This window comes from Arvicola amphibius, chromosome 8 (assembly GCF_903992535.2).
Source record: "Arvicola amphibius chromosome 8, mArvAmp1.2, whole genome shotgun sequence".
Taxonomy (NCBI): domain Eukaryota; kingdom Metazoa; phylum Chordata; class Mammalia; order Rodentia; family Cricetidae; genus Arvicola; species Arvicola amphibius.
The window spans coordinates 126,852,144-126,873,585 of NC_052054.1; the positions used below are offsets into that span (position 1 = coordinate 126,852,144).

The 21,442-nt window shown below is 39.6% G+C and overlaps 1 protein-coding gene across 7 annotated transcripts in view; it reads right to left on the reverse strand.

Moving 5' to 3' along the window:
* Creb1 (cAMP responsive element binding protein 1) overlaps positions 1 to 21,442 on the reverse strand; it is a 62,220-nt gene that overhangs the window by 30,862 nt on the left and 9,916 nt on the right. For 4 of the 7 annotated variants that reach the window (XR_005286504.1, XM_038338787.1, XM_038338790.1 and 1 more), the window contains exons 2-4: positions 13,047 to 13,168; positions 6,950 to 7,096; positions 6,244 to 6,285 (exon numbers count right to left, since the gene is read on the reverse strand). Coding sequence is in view for 6 of the 7 variants with exons in the window: in XM_038338787.1 (XP_038194715.1) it covers positions 6,244 to 6,285; positions 6,950 to 7,096; positions 13,047 to 13,160 (303 nt within the window). In the remaining variant the exon portion in view is untranslated. The remainder of the gene's footprint in view (positions 1 to 6,243; positions 6,286 to 6,949; positions 7,097 to 13,046; positions 13,169 to 21,442) is intronic. The other 3 variants (XM_038338791.1, XM_038338788.1, XM_038338789.1) reach the window with 2 other exon arrangements.

Consider the following 21,442-nt stretch of genomic DNA (forward strand, 5'->3'; position numbering starts at 1 on the left):
TACAAACAGCAATTATTTCTTGCAGCTGTTAGAACAGAACTGCCAACCAAAATAAGGTTTCTGACATAAGGACAAGAACAAATAGCCCTAAGTCTCTAGCAATATATTTTCCTATAATTGTTTTGCAAACACATATTTACGGTTGTATAATTAAGTCAGTGATTCTTTACCACGCTGTAGACTGTTTGTCCTGGCTAGTTTTATGTCAGCTTGACACAAGCTAGAGTCATCAGAGAGGAAGGAACTTCAACTAAGAAAATGCTTCCATAAGATCTGGCTGTAGGAAAGTCCATTGGGGCATTTTCTTAATTAGTGATTGATGCAGGGGGGCTCAGCCCACTGTGGGTGGGGCCATCCTAGGCTGGTAGTCCTCAGTTACAAGAAAGCAGGCTGAGCAAGTCATGGGGAACAAGTCAGTAGGCAGCACCCCTCCATGGCTTCTGCATCAGCTCCTGCCTGGGTTCCTGCCCTGACCTCCTCTGATGATGATCAGTGCTAAGAAAGTGTAAACCAAATAAACCTCTTCCTCCAAGTTGCTTTGGCCATAGTACTTCATCACAGCAATGGCACGCTTAACAAAGACACTGACTGTTGTTTTCCTGCAAGCCAGTAAACATCCTCTACTATACATAAATATGCTTCAAAGTTGGCATTCTGCAATTATTTTTGGGTAAAACTTCAAGGTAATGAACGAGCTATGCATTTCTGTTAAGGGACCTTAGGCTGGGAAACGAGGATGAGTGGATAAAGACTGTGTGGGTAGCAGACACTAACACAGCCACACAGTTCATCACTTCACACAGTAAACATCAGATCCCAGATGAGTCCTGGTCTTATGCTCACAGAAGATAGAAGAACTGAGACACAACAGGGTAGGCAACTCACTGGGGCCACATAGCTAAGGAATGTGGACCCTGCTCACAGTCGGCACTTCACTTTAGACTTTACCAGGGCTAAAATCCTGATGGTCCCAGTGTCGGTGCTGTCAGAAGCAACAACCTCGCGGTACTTTAGATCACTCTAGACTCAAAGTTCATTCATATCAACTTTTTCTAGTCTGTATTGCAGGGGCCTCATGTGCTTTCTTCCATGAGGTATGTATGATGCTGTTATACTGAGAAGTAGACTTAAAGAAGACAAGAGGGCCTGTGTGGGTTAGCATCACCTCAAAATAGTCAACAACAATAAGGAAAACTATATTCAGACAAAGAGAAATTCCAAGAGAACTCCACATTCAGTCCAAGCTAAGGACTCTTAAGGTGGGCACTCACCCCCTTTGGCAGCGCTACATGTTATGTATGCTCACTTCAGATAGAAATAAGGAACACTTTAGCTGCTATACCTAGCCCACTCACTGTCTCTACACCAATGTTCTCACAGATTAAAAGAAGATCATAAACTAGGAAAAGCATTAAAAGAACATGAGAAATCAGTAACCAATAAACTCAATGGGCAGTACTGTGGCAAGGGTACTTATTTCTGCTAATCTTAGTTCCCCTTTGGCTTTCTTTCTATCTGACTCTTACATATGATATACCCCATCCTTATAACTATCTTATTATTTTTCCCTGGAGGAAAGGGGAGGCAGATGAGTATTTTCTGGTCACCCAGGCTGGCCCCAAACAGACAATTCTTCCAGCCCTGCTTCGAAGTCCTGGGGTTATTATGTACTACCATACCTTGCTCTTAACAACTACCAAGATCTTAAGGACAGACACTGCACACAGAAGACCTCATTTACATTGAAACTCACTAAAACAAGCTCTGTGAACTAGTTACTTACATACTGGGCTTGGGAATGTAGCTCAGTTGGTAATGTTTGCTAAGGATGAACAAGACCCTGGGTTTGGTCCCCAGCACCATATGAAAGCAGGTCTGGTGGCTTATGTGTGCAAACCTAGCACTGAGGAGATGCATACAGGAGGCCGGGTCAGTAATTAGTTCAAGGTTAGCCATGCCATATAATACGTACCAACCTGGGCTATATAATTCAACAAAGACAAAATATATAAATAAGTAAACTAATCAGATTGGTTTTGAAATGAAATACTGCCTTTTTTAGTAATAGTTTTATTTCCTATTACCAACTCAGTGGATTTTGTTACCCTTCGCCAATCTAAAAGATTTGCCAATTTAGATGGAAAGAATTAATTAAAATGAGAAAAACCACAACAGCTATAAAATGTACCAACACCGAGAGAAACCTGTGTGCCATCTTTACATTTAGAATTAGGTGGTTATGATGTAGCAGTCTGGTGTGTGGGTTGCTAACATGGAAGGTGCTCTGTATGCGGTGGCCAGGGACACATGGGAAAACTCTCAATTTTGCTGTGAAACTAGCTGCTCTTGAAAAACGAAATCTTAAAAAAAATCATTTAGGGTCCATGATTTTTACACTCAAAAATATCAAAATCCAATTTTATAAGTATTCATAACATATAAAAATTAAAATCCAAATGCAGGCTCCACGATTTCACACTCCAGCAGAACTCCTCGCACCCATCCTCACACCTCCTGACATGCCCCTTAATGTCTGACTCCCCAAGTTCCTTAAACATGTCTTTATCTTTGGCCATCTGTAACAGTTCAGACATTTAAAAAACCCAAACAATTATTTATTTTTATAATTTGACATTTCAACAGTGGTTAGAAATAAAGAAATGTTAAAAGTACACAACCCTTTGCAAACTTTGAGTGTTTTTGATTAGCTATGGTTAAGATTCTGGTTTAGCTAATATTTCACTCAAAAAAGCTTAGTAAAGCCTAGAATATTCATCTTACAACTTGCTCTGTTTATCTCCCTGACAAACAAGAGAACTGGGGTTTGGAGAAATGGCTCAGAAAAGAGCACCAGCTCCTCTTTCACAGGACCTTGGTTCAATTCTCCCACCCACACGGCAGCCCAGAACCACCTTCAAACTCCAGTCCCAATGATACCCTCTTCCGGCACCGACAGTACCAGGCACACACATCTTGTATAGGCATATACGCAGGCAAATAAGACATTTTCACGGGGGCTATATATTTATTTGTAAATTTTAAATGTTACTTATAAAAAAGTTCTTAGGATAGGCATAAATATTTAATTTATTCAAGTAGAATTAAGTTTTTCACTAACTGAGAACAATCATTAACATCTTTCAGCAGCAATTCTGGTCAGGGATGAGGTGCATGCCTTTAATCCCACCCAGCACTGAGGCAGGACCTGCAAAAGCTTTCTATACAGCAGCCCTTACCCTGTCCACCTAGGCTTAAGGTTTTGGAAATGTGATTGGACACCTACTAGAGTTAGAATTTAGAGAATTCTAAATGTAGAGACTAGCAAAACTAAGCACCTTTTAGCTGTGCTTAAAACAATTTTTTTCATTTCCATCTATCAAAGATGTAAACTGTCAATGCGATTTATCCAGTGTATTTGATCTCTGGATCTAAACTGGTTATTGTCCTCTAGCAAGAAGGTACGGCTTTCTTTTTTTTTTTTTTGAAACAAGATCTCATTATATACAACTCTGCTGGCCTGGACCTTGCCTTGGAGACCAGGCATGCCTTGAACTCAGACATCCATCCCTGTCTCTGCCCCTCTGACGCCAGTGTTCAAGGTGTGGTCTCCATACCCAGCTAGTTTCATATTTAGCAGCGAAGTCCAGCAGCACTGAGACTAAGACTTCTGAAAAAACTAAGAAAAGTCTAAGGCTTTAGATAGGAGTCTTTGAAGAAGACAAACCTACAATGTTTACCATGAAAAAGGTATACAAATTTCTCCACAGCTTAAGTTTCTTCTAAAAAGTAATTACTCTTTCATTTCATTTTTCCTTACCACCATCAAGAAATGATAGTATAAATGGATTTGGGGTTTTTTTTTGTTTGTTTGTTTTTTAAAAATCTACTGGGTAAAATATCCCTTCAAAGCCCTCGTTTGCCACCACCGAGATCAGAAACTTTGGAACACTTGTCTTGGGTTAAAAAAACAAAAGCTACCCCTCCTCCCCTTAAATCAGACGGCAGCAATGCTGTCTAAGGGCCACAAAAGCAGTGTATTATTTATATAAGGCTTTCACTGCTGCCCCCATCATATCACAAAGCATGAAAAATGTGTCCATCAACACCGAGTCTCCAGCTGCTTTCCTCCTCCTTATTCTACTTAGGGAGCCAGCACTATCAGCTATTCTTTCAAATTTCAAACATGTTCATTTCTCCATCTTTGGACTGTTTTTATCACTGGCCTGGCTCAGCAGCCTTTCCTGTCTTCTGGTATTTGCTCACTGTGTTCCCAAACCACCTTAAATGAATTGCAGCACCCTTCCCTTTGCATCTTGATCTGCCCTTTCCCCTGTTTAATTAACCTCTGAGCACTGATCCTCACCTGACATATTTTATTTTTTCATAGTGTGTCTCTTCACTCAAATGTGATCTTCATGAGAACAGAGATGTATTGTTTGTTCACTGCTGTCTTTGATAGCACCTAGAACAATGACTGCACACAGCATGTGATCAATAAACATTTGCTGAAGAAATGGATATAATAATTTAAAGTAATAAAATCTATAAATCCTTTCTGGTACATTTTTAGACAGCACTATATTGATATGTGGCCCAAAATGGTAAGTGCCACTACCAACCCTGTTCACACTGAGATGTGATTTGTACGTGGAAGAATATATTAATTAGGGCAGCAAAGTGAAGCTGTACATGGAATACTAATACAGCTCATTCTCTGACAGTACTATATTAAGATGTATCAACAGAAGTACCACTGTTCTTATTCTCCCATTGAGAGACACATACCTGGATATTTTGGGACTCTTATTCTATAATACTAACACTCTGCCATCTCCAAGTTTGAGGGATACTTCACTCTTTGTTTGATAACCTCTTGTAAACCACTATCACCGAGTTATTAACACTGACCACTGCTAACTGGCTGAAATAACTGTAAGTTTAACACATTCTCCTGGTTTAGAGTACTTAACAAAAAACATACAGATACATCTCCATATAATCCAGGTTTCAAGGAGTCCAACTTTTCTCTTTTAAATGTTTTTTAAAATTATATAGCTCACTGTGATGAAAATGTATTCTTGAAAAGACAAATACATTTTTCTAACAAAGTTAAGGACATTTACTACTTGGGTTTAAGTTATGTTGCCCCAAAATAAGATTAAAATTAAGACTACAAGCAAACATCACATTTTCTTAAGAATTGTAATACACATTTTGTAGCCTAGTTTTATTTCTTAATTAAAATAAAACCTTCTTAAGCGAAAAAGAAAGAAAGGGCCAATGTGCTCAATGTCAGTTGATTATTACTATGTGAAGAAGGTCCGATCTCTAAAACTCTTGACTAGCAGACCATGTTCTCTCCATTCTGCTCTAGAGAAGAATTCAGGTATGGAATCAGTAATGAGATAATATGGAGGATGACAATGTAGCATTCAATGAATAAAAACTAAGTCAAAAGACTACTTATGATTGTAGTTTCTAGAAACAGGCCTTTATTTGAATAATACTGTCACCGACTTGTTAATAAAGTCCATTCCCAGTGTCTTCAGGATTTCACACGACAACAGCTTTCTACCCCCTTCAGTGGTCAAGCAAACCAAAGAAAAGAAAAAGTAGAAGAGGTAGCAGCATCTCAATACCTCCACATAAAGCTGACACCCTGGCATGGGTTTGGATGACAGTAATAGAATGGCTGTTCTAGAACCAAGGAGGAAGCACTCCTCCCCCATGCAATTATCAGTCAGTTTTGGCTACCCTACATGGAAAATGCAACAGCTCTCATCAAAAACAATTAAGGCTGAGCAAGAGAAATCAAAGATACACCATATAGTAAATGCGGAAGAAAAGGAGAAGCCTGTTGAATCTGGAAATTTTCCTTAAAGTAGGAGAGGGTGTGGGGGAAGCAGGGAGAGAAAGCAGTTTGACTGAAAAGAATCCACTTTGTTTAGTTCTTAGGATCACCAAGTCATACTTTCAGAAGGCATACTTCTGGCAAGCTCACAGGAGTTCAGCCTTGCCCCCCCCCCGCAACTGTGCAGTCCCTCAGAAGGTTTGTCCAAGTGCCCACGCAGTATATGTCATAGAGGGTGAAGCAATAACCAAGTAATGAGCAGGTACAGCACTCAGGCTGAGAGTCTGACGTAACCCTGAAATCTGCGTTCAGAGAGAAGGACAAAGACATAAATAATTTCTCACCTTCCTTTCTAAAAATAGTTTTCTTCAAATCTAGGACCTAGGACTCACCTGAGTTCCGGAGAAAAGTCTTTTTAAGTCCTTACAGGAAGACTGTGAAGTAAAAAGATATGAAACGGGAGGCTGGGGTTATGGCCTACTTGCATGAATGTTCAGTCTTTGTTTTTTTTCTTCAATCGGCTGAACTGGCAAAGAAGTACACTGCCACTGCACTTGGGTCCCTAGGCCTAAGTAGTCACCTTCAGAAAGAGTGCCTTTATTCCCTTTTACCCCAAAGGAACAAACTCTCCAAAGAGTCAGACAGTATATGCGATACAATTAACAGTCTTATCATGGACCTCCTAAATATACTATTATTTCAAAGTTATAAAGTCTACCTTTTAAACAGCCAATATTATGTCTGATGTGATCTCTAAGTACAAATCCTATCTCAGTCTTTCCCCATACAAACTCAGGCTCACTGTAGGTTAACTTTCCTTAACTGAGGCACGTCAGTCCCACAGGCCTTTCCCAAACATTTCCACTTATCACATATTTACTATCTCCCTAAATAAATGCTTTTTCTTCTGTAAATTAAAAAATGTAATTTTCCTTAGGTCTGTCCCTGCATACATAACAGAAATATACAGAAACAACACATTCCTTTACTATGAAGTAAAATAAATCTAAGCTAGATGTCCTTATTTTCACAACTAATAAAGGACACAGAAGCAGCTCTAACACGTTATTAAAGCATGTGCAGAACTTCTGTACACACCTGAACCGTCTGGACTTGTGGGGACTGGATGACTGACGGCTGGGCAGCCTGGATGACCCCATGGACCTGGACTGTCTGCCCATTGGGCAGCTGCACTAAGGTTACGGTGGGAGCAGACGATGTCGCGTGAGCTGCTGGCATGGATACCTATGGAAACATGGAAAGCAATTACCATCACAGAAACCTCTCAGGTTCAATATGAAGTAGCTTATAATTAGCAAAAGTATGACCTTCCTGATTGATAAGTATTTCAACAATGTGAAAGAAATCAATGATTTATTACTCTTTAAAAAATTTAAACCATATACAAATCCCTCCTCCCCTCTACTTTTCAGCCCATCCCGAGAAACAAAAACAGTCATCTCATGTGGTATCTACACAGGCATCCTAGTGGTCCTCTCAAGGCTACAGAATACTTCCTTCATATGCTGCTTTACAGTTTCTGGCCTGCTTTGATATCTACTTTTGTTTTTTTTTTTTTTTTATAAAATTAAAGGCAAAGTAATAAGAATTATCTTCACTTAAAGACAAAAACATGTTAAGAGATTAATTCACCCAAGGTCAACAACAGACATGCTGGCCTTAAGCATCAGTTTTCAGGATACCCTGGTGTTAAATAAACCATGTTTTAAAACCTTAACTTTTCAAATTTGGGCAAATAGGACTTACTAAGTTTAGAATAACACATTCTAAAATATATTATAATATTCTAGTTTATACTAATTATAAGCATGTCTTTTCATTAATAAGAAAGTATATGAATTATAATTAAAACTTTCAATTCCTCCCATTCCAAAAAAAATGACTAAACTGGTTAACAGGTGGTATTTTAGGACGTGTGTGTGTGTGTGTGTGTGTGTAATACAGGGAAAGACACATAACCACGGTTCAATGTCAGAAGCAGAGATACAGCAGCTCAAAAGGCTTCAGTGGTCTAATCATAAAAAAACTCTCTCTATGATACATTAAAAGAGTTTTCAAGCCAGGCGCAGTGGCATGTGCCTTTAAACCAAGTATACAGATGTAGGGAGACCTCTGCAAATTCCAGACCAGCCAGGGGTACAGTGAGACGCTGTCTCAAAACAAATAAAAATCTTGCATTTTCATCAGTCAGAGTGGCAAATGCTCATAATACCAATGCTAAAGAGGCAGAGGCAGAAGGATGCTGCAAGTTTAAACAGTCAGCCTAAGCTACCATCTGAGGCCCTGTCTTAAAAACAAAACAACACAACACAAAACAAAAACCTTCTCTATTCTGAGAACATAGGAGGAATAGCCTGGTAAAGTTTCCATTTTAGATCATTCGCTCTAGAGGCTGAGTAACAGACACACTCAGTGGGAGAGCACTGGAGGTGGGGCCATGAGAAAGCCTATCTAGTGCTTAGGGTAGGTGATGAAGGCCAGGAAGAGGGCAGTGGGTGGTAAGGAAAGGCCTTCTGGATGACTGGTGCCAGGGGGAATTAAAGATGCTGGCAGTGGCAGACAGGGTTGGGAGAGCAGGGGTTGTGGTGAAAGGTGCAGCACTGAACGTGAGTTTGCAGAGAAACACAGCAGGCAGGGGACGCTTCCATCCAGCTGGGAAAAAGATCTTTTGAAGGCAAGTTATCTTTAGCACAAAGATTAAAACTAGAAGTTTTCTTTTCTTAGATGGCTACAAAATCTTTGTTTTTAGTTCTATTTTCTCTGGTCACTTGCAGTTATGTGCAGAGTAGCATAGCCCATTCATAACATCAGAACTCAAGAGTGAACTAAAAGGATGCCGTCCCTCCAGTTACTCTGAGCTGAGTGTCTCACCTGAACTCCCTATTTGCCTTCTTCCATGCATCTTTTAAAGGCAAAGCTAACAAGCTAGCTCAGTGACTTCTACCCTAGTTATTCCTAAGCTTCCACAGACATGTAGTCTAACATAGAGTACCAAACAGCCGGACTGCTTTCTTGTGGATGTGGGCGGGAAGCAGACAAGTACTCTAGCTCTAACACGGGATCTATCTCCAGCTCTCCTTCTGTCACTTTTATGACAGGGTTTCAATTGATTATCCAGGCTGACCTCGAACTTGGGGTTCTCCTGCCTCAGACTCCCAGACAGCAGTTACTACAAGGCCTAGCTAAAACTCCCATGTATTCCTACGACCAGCATTACCATAGCATATCTGCCATGTTTTCATTTCTTTATATACATATAGAGGTACGCACTCTATCCCGAGGCACTTCCCGACCACAGGTGTCCGACGTTGATACTGTCGGGAACAAATGCATTGGGCCACATTCACAACTACCTTGGGAGCACATAGCCTGGTCCCAAGTGAAATACACTTGAGAGGTGTTTCTCAAGACACACAGATGCATTCAGCTTTTACAACACACTATCATGGAACCTATTTTTCAGTTTTAAAATCTATTATAAATACCTCTGCATATTTACTAAAAATATGACTACATAATAGAATGTATTATAGAATTTGTTTTAATAAGTCTTATATTACTCATATTACTTTTTACTTGGATTTATTAACATTTTGCATTCTCATCTGGGTGTGGTGGTGAATGTAACCCTGAGACTGAGGAGGGAGGCAGGCCTGCTCTGGTGTGAGGCAGCCTAGGGACAGTGACGTACCGTCTTAATAAACTAAAGCTGCACATTCTCAAGATCAAAACCACGGGTTTCTGTCAACTTTAAATTCTAAAAGGAAAATAAGATGTATTATTTTATGTTGATTATCTTTCTTATTTACACTGATTTTGTTTTCTTGCCCCTCCTATTCACTGACAAAATCATAATCATCTTATCTTGCCTTCGCTTTACAATGTTTTCCTAGCATTTAAAAGCTGGTATTAAAAATTTATGGAGTCAGAATAGGAAGTTATGTTAAAATCTCTGATACACACCTCTCTCAAAGGCTCAGGGAACACAGTACAAGAGGAGGTGGGGAGACTGTAAGAGTCAGAGGAGGGGAAGGAATGCTGTGAAGCCCTTTGCTCTGGACAGCACATTGCTCTTACACTAACAAACTCAAACGGTCTCATCACCTGCACAGGAGATGTATGGATGGAGCCTGTAACGTTCTATCATGGAAAGAATGGGGGAGGGCTTCACAAGCTCTCTGAGGACCTAGTAGCAGCTAATGGTTGCTGGGAGGACAGCCATTCTCTTTGCTAGTACAACCACTTGCAAGTCCACACTTCAGTAACACCCCCTCGTGGGTCACAACAGTAACAACAACAGAAGGACATCAGAGTAGAAGGACCCTGGAAAGAAGGGGTCATGAACGTGACCCAAATACATTATATGACTGTATCGAACTGTTAAAAACTAAAAGATTATTTTTTTTAAAGTGTGGTGTATTTGTCAAGGAACTTAGATGGGCAAATAAAAAAATATAATTGTAACGAGACAAGAAGAAAGGAGAAAAGCTTTCTTAAAGTTCACTTTTGACTACACATTTCACTTTTAAGTCTTCAATGCTGGAGGGCTGCCTAATGATAAACTGAGCATGTTCCCTTCTGAATTCCAAATTATATTTCATGAAATTGATTTGACTTTTATGTGTATAATCATATAAATGTGGAAACTAGGAAAGGAGGCAACAGAGTTTTCTAGGCTGAAGAGCAGATGGATTAATAGTAACAAACTAAGAAGACTACAGATGGCCAATTCATGCAGGAAGAGAAAACCTGATTTGTACCACAGAAATCCAGATGCTTAGGATCTCCAACACTGTAATAGGTGGCATGAGGAGAAGGGCTGAAAGTAAACAAAAGGGCAGGTTGGAGATTCTTAAGGAAGAAGTGAATCCTTTCAATCCCTGTAGAAGAAAAGTCTGGCCCACAGTGGAGAACAGTGGAGAAGTACTACAGATAATGGGTCTTAACCACGCAACACCAGAACGACTGGTCACTATTAAATCCCTTTCTCTCCCTCGCCTCTAGGGGCCTAGTCAAACTCAAGGAGAAGGTCCAAGACACTAACAGTTAAGATCACCATTCCTTCCCTACAGTTAAGTTCATCGTTTGGAGTTGTTGGACTCCAAATATATCCACGAAGCTTCCAAAGTAGCTTCTTAGTCATTTATATCTATCTACTTATTATTTAATGTTGAGGCATGAGCCCAAAGCTTTGCATGTGCTAAGTACAAGTTCTATCATACAATCCTATCTCCTTGTCTCCCCCCACTTTAATCCTGGGCAGACATCCAGAGTGTTAAGAATTTGGTGGACGCCTCTACTGGAAAAAATGGAGACTAAAACAAATGGAAATGAAGATGAAGAGCTATGTGAGCATCTAAGAAAGAGAAACTAAAAATAATCACCAAAACAAGGTGAAACCGAAAAACCCCCTCCCAGCAAACCTCTTCCCCTGAGGATAAAAGAAGACGCTGCCCTATGAAAAGGGAGAGACACTAGGAAATACCAAAGGACGAACAAACACAACTCTTGGAAACATGTTAGAAAAATAAAGATTCAACCTGCAGGATGGAGTGTATAGAAGAACCTTCCAAAAAGCAGAGCAAAAAGGATGAAAAGCAGCAAAGAAAACAGGAGGGAAATGAAGAAACAAACAAAACACTCCCAGAAGCACAAGGATACTAAAGACACACAGAACAGCCAATTAACTGAAAGAAACTGCTCCGAAGTGACGATGTGAATTTTTACTGTAAGAAGATACAGAGAATAGAAATGAACCAATTTATTAATACTTTTTTATAAGTAGAGACCTAAAGTACTTTGTAATATGCTAGATATAAGAAATGAATTTGATCTCAAATTTTGTAAACAACACTAAGTGGATCATACAAAATAACAGATAATTTTCAAGAAAAAGTCTTTTTACCAAGAATTCTTATGCCAGCTAATATTTTCATGCTCTACCTCATCAAGAATACAAATTCCCGAAGAAAGTCATAAGGACAGAATTCCCAAGATGAATATGAATATATATATATATATATATATATATATATTCATATATATGTATACATACATATATATGAATATATTGTTTAATTGAGGGAACAACCAGCCAGGCCAGAAGAACACATGTTGAGGGCTGTCATCATCAAGGATCCTGCTTAGCTAAATGCTCAGATGAGCCCCAACTTCTCTGAGTATGTTGTACCAAGCCTGTATTCACCAAGTGCTGCCTTGTCTGCTATATTAACTGTCTTACATCTGCAGGGAAACCCTGTTTTGTTACGAGAAAACACAGGCAGCCTGCCTACTCTGTTCCTGCTGGAGCTGCAGTATCTGACTCACACCCACTCTCGTCCCACCTGTGGTGAGCCCTTTATTTCTCAGGACTTATTTTGATCAGTCCTTTCCACTGCAGAGTCTTAACTGAGCTAGGGCAAAGCAAAGCCTCTGGCAGGATTATTTTTCTAGGGAGCCTTCACTTTAGAGAGGAACCAGCCAGGCATGGCTGTGCACACCTTTAACCCTAGCACTGTGGAGGCAGAGGAAGGTGGATTTCTCTGAGTTTGATTCTAGCCAGGGCTACACAGAAACCTTCTGTCTCCAAAAATGGGGAAAGGAAGTATCGGTCTTACCCTACAGGTTTATATATATTTGATTTTTATATTAAGCACTGTTTTCATGAATATTTGAGGTAAAGATTTGTTAATAAACAGGTGAGAGAAAAACAGTAAGTATAGAGATGAAGGCCTTAAGGATAGGATACTTAAAACAAAACCAGACAAAAGGTACTTAGAATGCACAGGGGAGACTGCTATCATTCTTAGGACTGATTCAATTTGCTTGCTTAATCTGCTTTTTCGTATCAGACTATATAAACTTAGGTTTCCAAATATATCTGCACCTCCAGGTCCCAAAATAAGTCTGTGTGGTATTAAAACAAAAACAAAAAACCAAGGCAGCTGTCATAATCAAGGTTTTATTGCCTAGAGAGAGCCAATTAATTTGTTAGTAAAAAAGTAATTATTTCTGGATCATGTCACTACACAAACTATATTAATATTTAATGATGCATTTTACTGTTAATTAGTCATTACTATCATTTCTAAACATAAGCTAATACTAATAGTGAGTCAGAATTCTGATATTCTCTTGGAAGAGACACAGCCTGGATCTCTCCATGTATTTATACCTGGGCTAGTGTGGCAATCTGTGGTTGTGCTTGAGCTGTCATTTGCTGGTTCTCAGCTTCTGCTACAGCAGCATCTCCACTCTGCTGGTTGTCTGCTCCAGACTCCATGGTCATCTAGTCACCTACAATAATATGGAAGAACGTTACAAGCACTACAGTGCTTTGTACTTTCGTGATTTTAAAGGCAAACTTCAAGTTATAAATAGGTCTATGTGATGGTTAGGTTAGTAAATGCACTTAGAAATCTAGTTAAAACAGAATAGAGCTGACCTTTTACTCAATTTGTTCAAATCTGCTGAGCTATAAACCCTAGTACCTTCAAACAACAAACAATGAAGAAATTCAAAGTCTTCCTTGGATGTGTCTTGCTAACAGGAAATAGGGATGGTCCCTCTCATGACTCTTCCTTTACTAACGAGGAGGGCAGAGGGCAGCAAAGCTCATTCTCTCAAGCTGCACCAGTCAGGTTCAGAAAGAGGGCAGAGAGCAGGGCGAGCGTCAGGTCCCTCCTCTAGGCATGTCCTCCTGTCAGAGCAAGAAGCAGAGCAACTGTAAGCCACGCACTAGCAGACAAAAGGTACCAAGGCCAATCAGCCCAAGTTTCAAAAGCCCATGAAGTGGACCACAAGGTAAGATTAAAGCCAGAGCCGCATCAGAGACTTCACTCCTCAGTCTGGCAGAGTGCAATACAGAAGCAGAACACATTTTGAAACACTTGACTGTCAATACTGAACTCTGGCACATGTAGACCTCATTTTGCTAAGAGTTTTGCAGATCTGTGTAGTGCTCTGGCACCTAACGGCAGCAGAAGTCAGTGGGAAGAGCCCCTAGCAGCCATGGGTACAGTAATTACAGTAATTAATTAGTAAACTTTCAGAGAACGAGAAGCAACCCTTTCTAAATATTGTTTGGTGGTGGAAGGGAATACTCCTGGTGTATCCCTCTTCTAACGCAAGGCCTACATCTTACCAGACAGAAATGAGTGTGCTATGAGCAGTGTCTGTGCTCATTCCTCACCTAACGAAAGATCTCAGTGCCTTACTAACAGCTCTAAAGCTAAGAGTCAAAACTGCACATCCTTATGATCATATACTATCAACATATCCAATATTTAACACATCATTTATAAAATAAGTGTAAAATGATGATAAAATGTTTCTTCAGAAATTAATATACAAAGTTAGAAATACCAGCATCCATAAAACACAGACGACAAAGTAAAAAGGTCACAGACTTGACAAATGGTTATTTAAAGCAGTCATAAAGCCCCCAAGACACCGGGAAAATAACTGCTATGAATGCCACAAAATCATCAAGTTGAAATACTGAAACTTTTACAAAAATGCAGTTAAAAGGTATTTGATGTAGAATTTGTTTTTTAAGACCATAAAACCATCTTTAAGAGACCTATGAAAAGAATTACTTTAGTAAAAAGAAAACTGTCTACAACATAATGATATTAAATGGAAAGGAATCTCATTTACGTTAAAAGCACACACACAGACAAAATGGAAAACAATAGATGTGAAGCTGCATCCATGGAAAAAGTGTGAGAAATTAAACGCTCAGCTGGAAGTGGCAACTACAGGACTTTTATAGGATGACAAGTGTCTGGTATTCTTTTTACATATTTTACTATCAGTACTGGTTGGAGATTTTTTTTCCTTCTAAAGATTTAAGAGTATTTGCACAGTTTAAAGAAAAAACATCAACATCAAACCTCATGAGTAACATTTCTGAGTTATTGACTAAAACTGTATTTCAATAGTGATTTGGAGATACCCACTGACATTTTCTCAAATCTCATGTTAAAATTACCATTCTGGCTGTTTGCTCTATTTACAAACGGAGGAAAAAAAAACCTGAAATAACCTGGTTATTATCCCTCATGAAAATTTAAATTATCCTGTTATACTCTAAAATTTTTAAGAAAAATATAATATGTAAAAATAAAACAATTAAAACAATTTAGTTATCCAAAATTTATCTATATTTCTGACCTGGAGGAAATGGCATGTGGAACAAAGAACTCATTTCAGGAGCAACAAATGAACACTGTACTACTCCCTTTGCAGATAAAATGTACACCATCATTATAAAGACTTTATTTCAGGCCATACGTATTTTTATAGCTATGCTGCCATCCACACAGTTTCACTCGACCACCTGATCGAAGGCAACCTGCACATGGATCACATTTTTTGTTTCTATTTACAGCACACTGAGACTATTTAAAAAAACAAAACTAAAGTATAAGCTTCTTTATGAGATTTTGGTTTAAAAAATAGGATTCAGCTGGGGGCGTCTTCCTGGACACCTGGCAACCCCTCTAGAGTCAAGTCTCTGCCAACCCTAGAATGGCTCCCTTAATTAAGATATATAATTCCTTGTTCCCATATCCACTTTTCCTATATCCCAACCATCCTATTCTCCCAAGCTCTTCCCATCCTCCACTTCACACTTTTCTCTCCCCATTTCCCCCTCCCTCCATCCCACTCCACCCCCATGTTAGGTCCTTGGGCAGCTGAGGAGAGGGTGCCAGAAATGTACAGATCCTATTGCCATACTCATGAATATCTTGCATATCACCATAGAACCTTCACCTGGCATTGGATGGAGAAAATGACAGAGCCCCACATAGGAGCACCGGACTGAGATCCCAAGGTCCCAATGAGGAGCAAAAGGAGGGAGATTATGAGCAAGGAAGTCAGGACCATGAAGAGTGCGTTTACCCATTGAGACGGTGGGACAGATCTAACAGGAGACTACCAAGTCCAGTTGGAATGGGACTGATGGAACAGGGGACCAAACCGGACTCTCTGAATGTGGCTGACGGCGGAGGAGGACTGAGAAACCAAGAACAACGGCAATGAACATGACCTCTACAGCATGGACGGGCTCACTGTGAGCCTTGTCAGTTTGGTTGCTCACCTTCCTGGACTTAGGGGGAGCTGGGAGGACCTTGGATTTAACATAGTGAAGGGAACCCTGATGGCTCTTTGTCTTGGAGAGGGGTAGAATGGGGGTATGGGTGGAAGGGAGGGGAGGGAAGGGGGAGGAGATGGAAATCTTTAATAAAAAAAAATAGAATTCAGCACTAAATCATAATAAAAGGACAGAAAATTTAAGTAGTTACAGCCATAGACACTCAAAACAGGGCTATGATTTTCTTATTTCCCCACTCTAATTAGATAATATTTTCTCATTGAAGTTATGGTTTTTCCAAGGGCTACAAGCCCCCAAAACTAAACTGCTAGCATTTATTAGCACTTCATGCAGATGGCTATAAGCCCTTACTAAGGGCAGGGATCAACCTTAAACTGTTAACTTTTAGCTTAAACAGATACCAACCAAATTGGCAACAGCAAAATTGTGTCTTTCATAAGGAAACAGTGCTGGTAAGAATTTTCACGCAGATGAGAAGGTTCTTAGACTCAGCTACAACAGATATTCTTCTTTTGATTTTTACCTTGAAGGCAATACAACAGGAATCTGCCAGTTGGACTGGGCTGACAGGACCATTCATGTCCCATTTCAAAACTTGTGTCTGTTTATGTCCTCTAGTATGGGAAGAACAGACTGTGTAGCAACATGTGTAGAATCTTCAGATTTTTCATCAACCCAACTGTCATATCCAGACACAGATTAACCTATTAGAAACAGTTTGTGGGGTCCTGAACAAGTAAGAATATAAAATTAGCCCTGGGGTGGAGACAAAGCAGGGAAAGCTGCTTGCCATGCAAGCCTGGCAACCTTAGTGTGATACCTAGAAGCCCTCTCAAAGGTAGGAAAAACAACAACAAAACCAAACAAACAAAAGAAAATTCGACTCCACCGTCATCCTCTAACTGCCGTCACCACCACCCACCCCATCATGGGCACAGTGGTATTTTTTAAAATCGTAACTCTTAAAATTAATGGACTAGGATTTTTTAAAGTGCAACGGGCTAACTCACAACAAAATAATTCCCTTTACTAATATATACTTTATTAAAAATAGCCTTAAATTTTAATAATTTACATTATATACATTATTCTTATATGAAAACACTGTATCTGAATGTGCAGAGCATTGACCAAACTACTAAGAGAAAACAACAGAATGAAATTTTAGACTTTTCCTCATAGGGTTTATATTCTGCTGTGCAGAAGCAAGGCAAGGGAGCAGGCAAATCAAGTATCTACCACGGCAGATGGCAGAAGTGTGCAGGAATACCAGACCAGTAAAAACAGTGGCAGTATTTTAGGTATACTGTGGTATCTTCTTCAGTATTATGAAGGTTGACCACTGAACCTGTCCTAACAAGTAGCATTTAGTTCTCCTAAGTGGCACCTACACAGAAAATGTGTTTCAGAAATAACTTTGGCAGCAATACCTCTCTGTCTACACCAAGTTAATACAAATTGTCATCAAACTGCAAATTAAAGCTCATCAAAGCCAGTCAAACTGCCACGTTTACAATCACTAAGTGAAAAGGAGGTTGTGAACCTTCACTTCTTTTTCATTTTTATTCTGATCTTCCTAACAACCTCAGTTCTTTAAATTTTCAATATTCGACAAGTTTTGGAAAGCAAATCTGTTTTCAGGGGGCTGTGGATGGTTGAGTAGTGAAGATGCATACTGACGGCTCGTGCAGAGCCCTAGCTGGTGGCTAGCACCCACATCAGGCAGCTCACAATAACTTGTATCTCCAACTTCAGGTGGTCCAAGGCTATCTCCTGGCTTCTGCTAGCACCTGCACAAACATGTTTAGTCTCACATATGCAGGCATATATTTAAAATAAATCTTTAAAAAAAAGAGAGGACAAATCCATCCTTCTCATAACATGACTATTTAAGCCTCTAAATTCACAAATTTAATTCTTTTCAAGATGTGAGATAAAAGTTCAAAGAAACGCACTTCTAACTAACAGAACACACGCTGTTGTTAAGATGGAAATGACCTCAATTAAAAACAAGAAAAGATTCCCCAGCAGGACAAGTTCAGGAACTCATTTTCAGCTCCTAAAATTCCAGGGATTTAAGGGAACCACATAAACAGAACTCTGAAGTTTCTAGGGCAACTTGAGGAAAAGGCGTATTTGGGTAATTTTAAAACTGCCTAGGGCTAGAGATGACTCAGCATCTGAGAGTGTGCACTGCTCATTCAGAGATGACTCAGCATCTGAGAATGTGCACTGCTCATTCAGAGGCTGCACTTGCTTTCCAGCAGCTCACGCTCGCTCTAGCTCTATCTAGCTCTAGGGTCTGACACATCTGGCCTCAGCATGCACCTGCACTTACATGCACATACCTACCTACACACACACACACACACACACACACAAACACACACACGGGGGGGGGAAGGGAGAGAGAGAGAGAGATCTTTAAAATAAACCTTACAATTCTGTTGTTATAAATACATTAACGAAAAACGTTTTGCAAAAGTATACCCACTCGCCGGGCGGTGGTGGCGCACGCCTTTAATCCCAGCACTCGGGAGGCAGAGGCAGGCGGATCTCTGTGAGTTCGAGACCAGCCTGGTCTACAAGAGCTAGTTCCAGGATAGGCTTCAAAAGCTACAGAGAAACCCTGTCTCGAAAAACCAAAAAAAAAAAAAAAAAAAAAAAAAAAGTATACCCACTCTTACATGGGATACAGTAATTTCTAGTTGTTTTGTACTTGTTTTTAATTTTTCTAAGAGTTTAAAATTAAAAGTCTTGCCGACCCGTCCTTCCACCTCTGAGGTGCTTCTTCCTGAAGTGTTACTGAAGAGTGGTAAAAGCCCAGCTTCTGTGTGACAGGGGTCACCTCTGCCTGCACCCCTCTACTTACCCCTGTAAAGTTCTTCCTGGCTGTCACCTCGAAACATTTGCTATTTGTCTAGTCTACCAGAATTGAAGTGTATGTAGTCAATACTCAAAACTGAGCAATGCTCCAAGTTTCTGAGACTACTAGTTTCCTGGTAAATATAGCATCCCTTCACTGAAACCAGGTAAGAAAAAATCATATTCAGTCATCATATGCATACCATTTTAGACACATACCCCACTCAATACTTTAAACCCCAACTGTCTAAAGCCGAGATTCGGTAATGAGTGAAGACAGGCAATGAGATCAACTAAAATAAATAGCTACCTATACCAAAGTGATTAAATTCTGTTCTCAAAATTTCTGAGCCCTTACAAACCAAGGTCTTTTTTAAACAAAAAATAAATCTATACTTAAATCTCTTCTCTAGATAACAGAAGACAAAAAAAGTTGTAACATGAAGGTGACTGTAACGTAATGACTTAAATGAATTCTAGGGGCTGGAGAGAGAGCTCATCAGTTAAAAGTGTTTGCTTACTCTTCCGTGGTCAGCATTAGCCACCACCAACACATCAGATGGTTTCCAACTGCTTGTGACTCCTGTTCTAGGAAATGAGACACACTCGCCTGGCTGCTGCAGGTACCCAGAAACACATGGCACACACACACACACACACACACACACACACCACCGATAAATCCTTGAATAAATTCTAGAAAGGCTTTAGTTTTCATACTTTCAAAGACAATCTGTATCAATAGTAAACACCAGCATAACCTAACCACCACTCCACGTGGACACGGCAGACAGCAACACTGCAATACTACTTAATAAATCCTGATTTATTTGCTTAACTTGGAGGAATTTTAATTTCAGTATTTTATGGTTTACTGCAGTTTTGTAATTATCATGTTATGGGAGTGCCAGTCTTAAAAAGTTTCATAGCTTAAGAAAAAGAGTTCTCAAAATGAGTATTCAGCAAGAGTGAACTAGGGAAGTGTTATGTGATTTGTGTAAACACTGTGCAACTTATAGCAGTCATTTATGAATATCTAGTATATAGTTCTTTTCAAGAAGAAAGTTGAAAACTCCAATCTTGCTTTTAAAGTAGTGGTAGCACTCCCTCACTTGCCTCATTTTCTTTCAGGTGAGACTACACGGCCCTGAGAACACACTTCCTTGTCTGGGCAACAACAGACAGAGCTGCCTGGCAAGCAGCTGCAGCTATGCAGCATGTGACATGCTACGGGTTTGGTTTCTTTTCAAATGATGGTATTCGTTCCTTTAGAAAAACATTTACTTACCATGTACATGCACAAGAATGCAGTCAGAGGGCAACTCTATAGTGGCCCTCACCTTCTGTTAGCGGTCACTGCGGTCACTGCAGTCACTGCGGCCTGCACTCAGGTCCTCAGGCCTGGTGTCGGGACCTTTACTCCTGCACCTCCCACGGGCCTGGTCTCCCAGGGCAACATTTCATCCCACCTCTTCTCAGTGAGCTTCATTTGCAAACACTCATCGCATACAGCCTTCATCAAGTGGACGCTTTAGGTAAAGTCTCAAGGTAAAGTGCCACAAGACGGACCAGGAAGCTCGCTTCTTAGAAACAAGGACTATACACCTTCAAAAAGTGAATACTTTTATAAAAGTGTTTCCATATTGAAAGACTGAAGCAGTCTTTAAATTTTAAGTTCTGGTTTATAAACTAGTTCAGTTCCCAAACTGTAAAGACCCCAAAGTTATGACCTGAAGTTAAATGTTTAGTATTCTATTCGATGTGGTTGTGTGAGACCACAACATTCAATGGACACTGACTGTAAGTTGAAGAAGCAGTGTTAGTTATTTTGAAGTAGGTCTTGAAATGCTTTTCTTGGTGAAATGTTTACAAGTCAGATACGGAACAGTGAAAACTCAGTCCCCTAAGGTTAGACTGCTACTAGGGCATGGGTCATAGGACACACATCCTGGCTCACAGACAAGTAGAGATGCTGAGGTCTGTAAAAAATTTACAGGCTTCAGGGCTATCCTCTCAGTCATCAGTATTATAAAAGTGAAGAACTGTATATATAGTCAACAATGAAACCCTACAGAATATAAAGAAATATGCAAATCACTTTAATTATATGTTGCTTACTAGTCAGTCAGCAAATGAAAAAACCAAAAACCAAAAAAAAAAACAAAAAAAAAACCAAAACCCAAAGCTATAGCAGACTATATTTAGAGCAGACATGGATATTCTGTGAAGCTGACAAATGGCATGTAGACAATGGCACAAATTTTATGTATTTGTATCGTATGTATTTATTTTTTACATTTGTGTTTATTTTTGGTGTTAACACACTGTGAATGTGGACAAATATATGACACGCATTCACCATTATAGTATTATTATACAGGGTATTTATGTATGGTTTTGAGTAGACGTTTGAAGTTCAGTATTTTTATCTTTAGTCTTGAAATAATCAACATCAAGCCCAACCTTCCAGGTAGACATACTTTTTCATTATTATTTTGGTTAACACAACTTCAATACTATTCTTCAAAGGAAGACACCGCCATATAAAGCATCAAAAGTATTAAAAACTCAACCTTAAATCACAA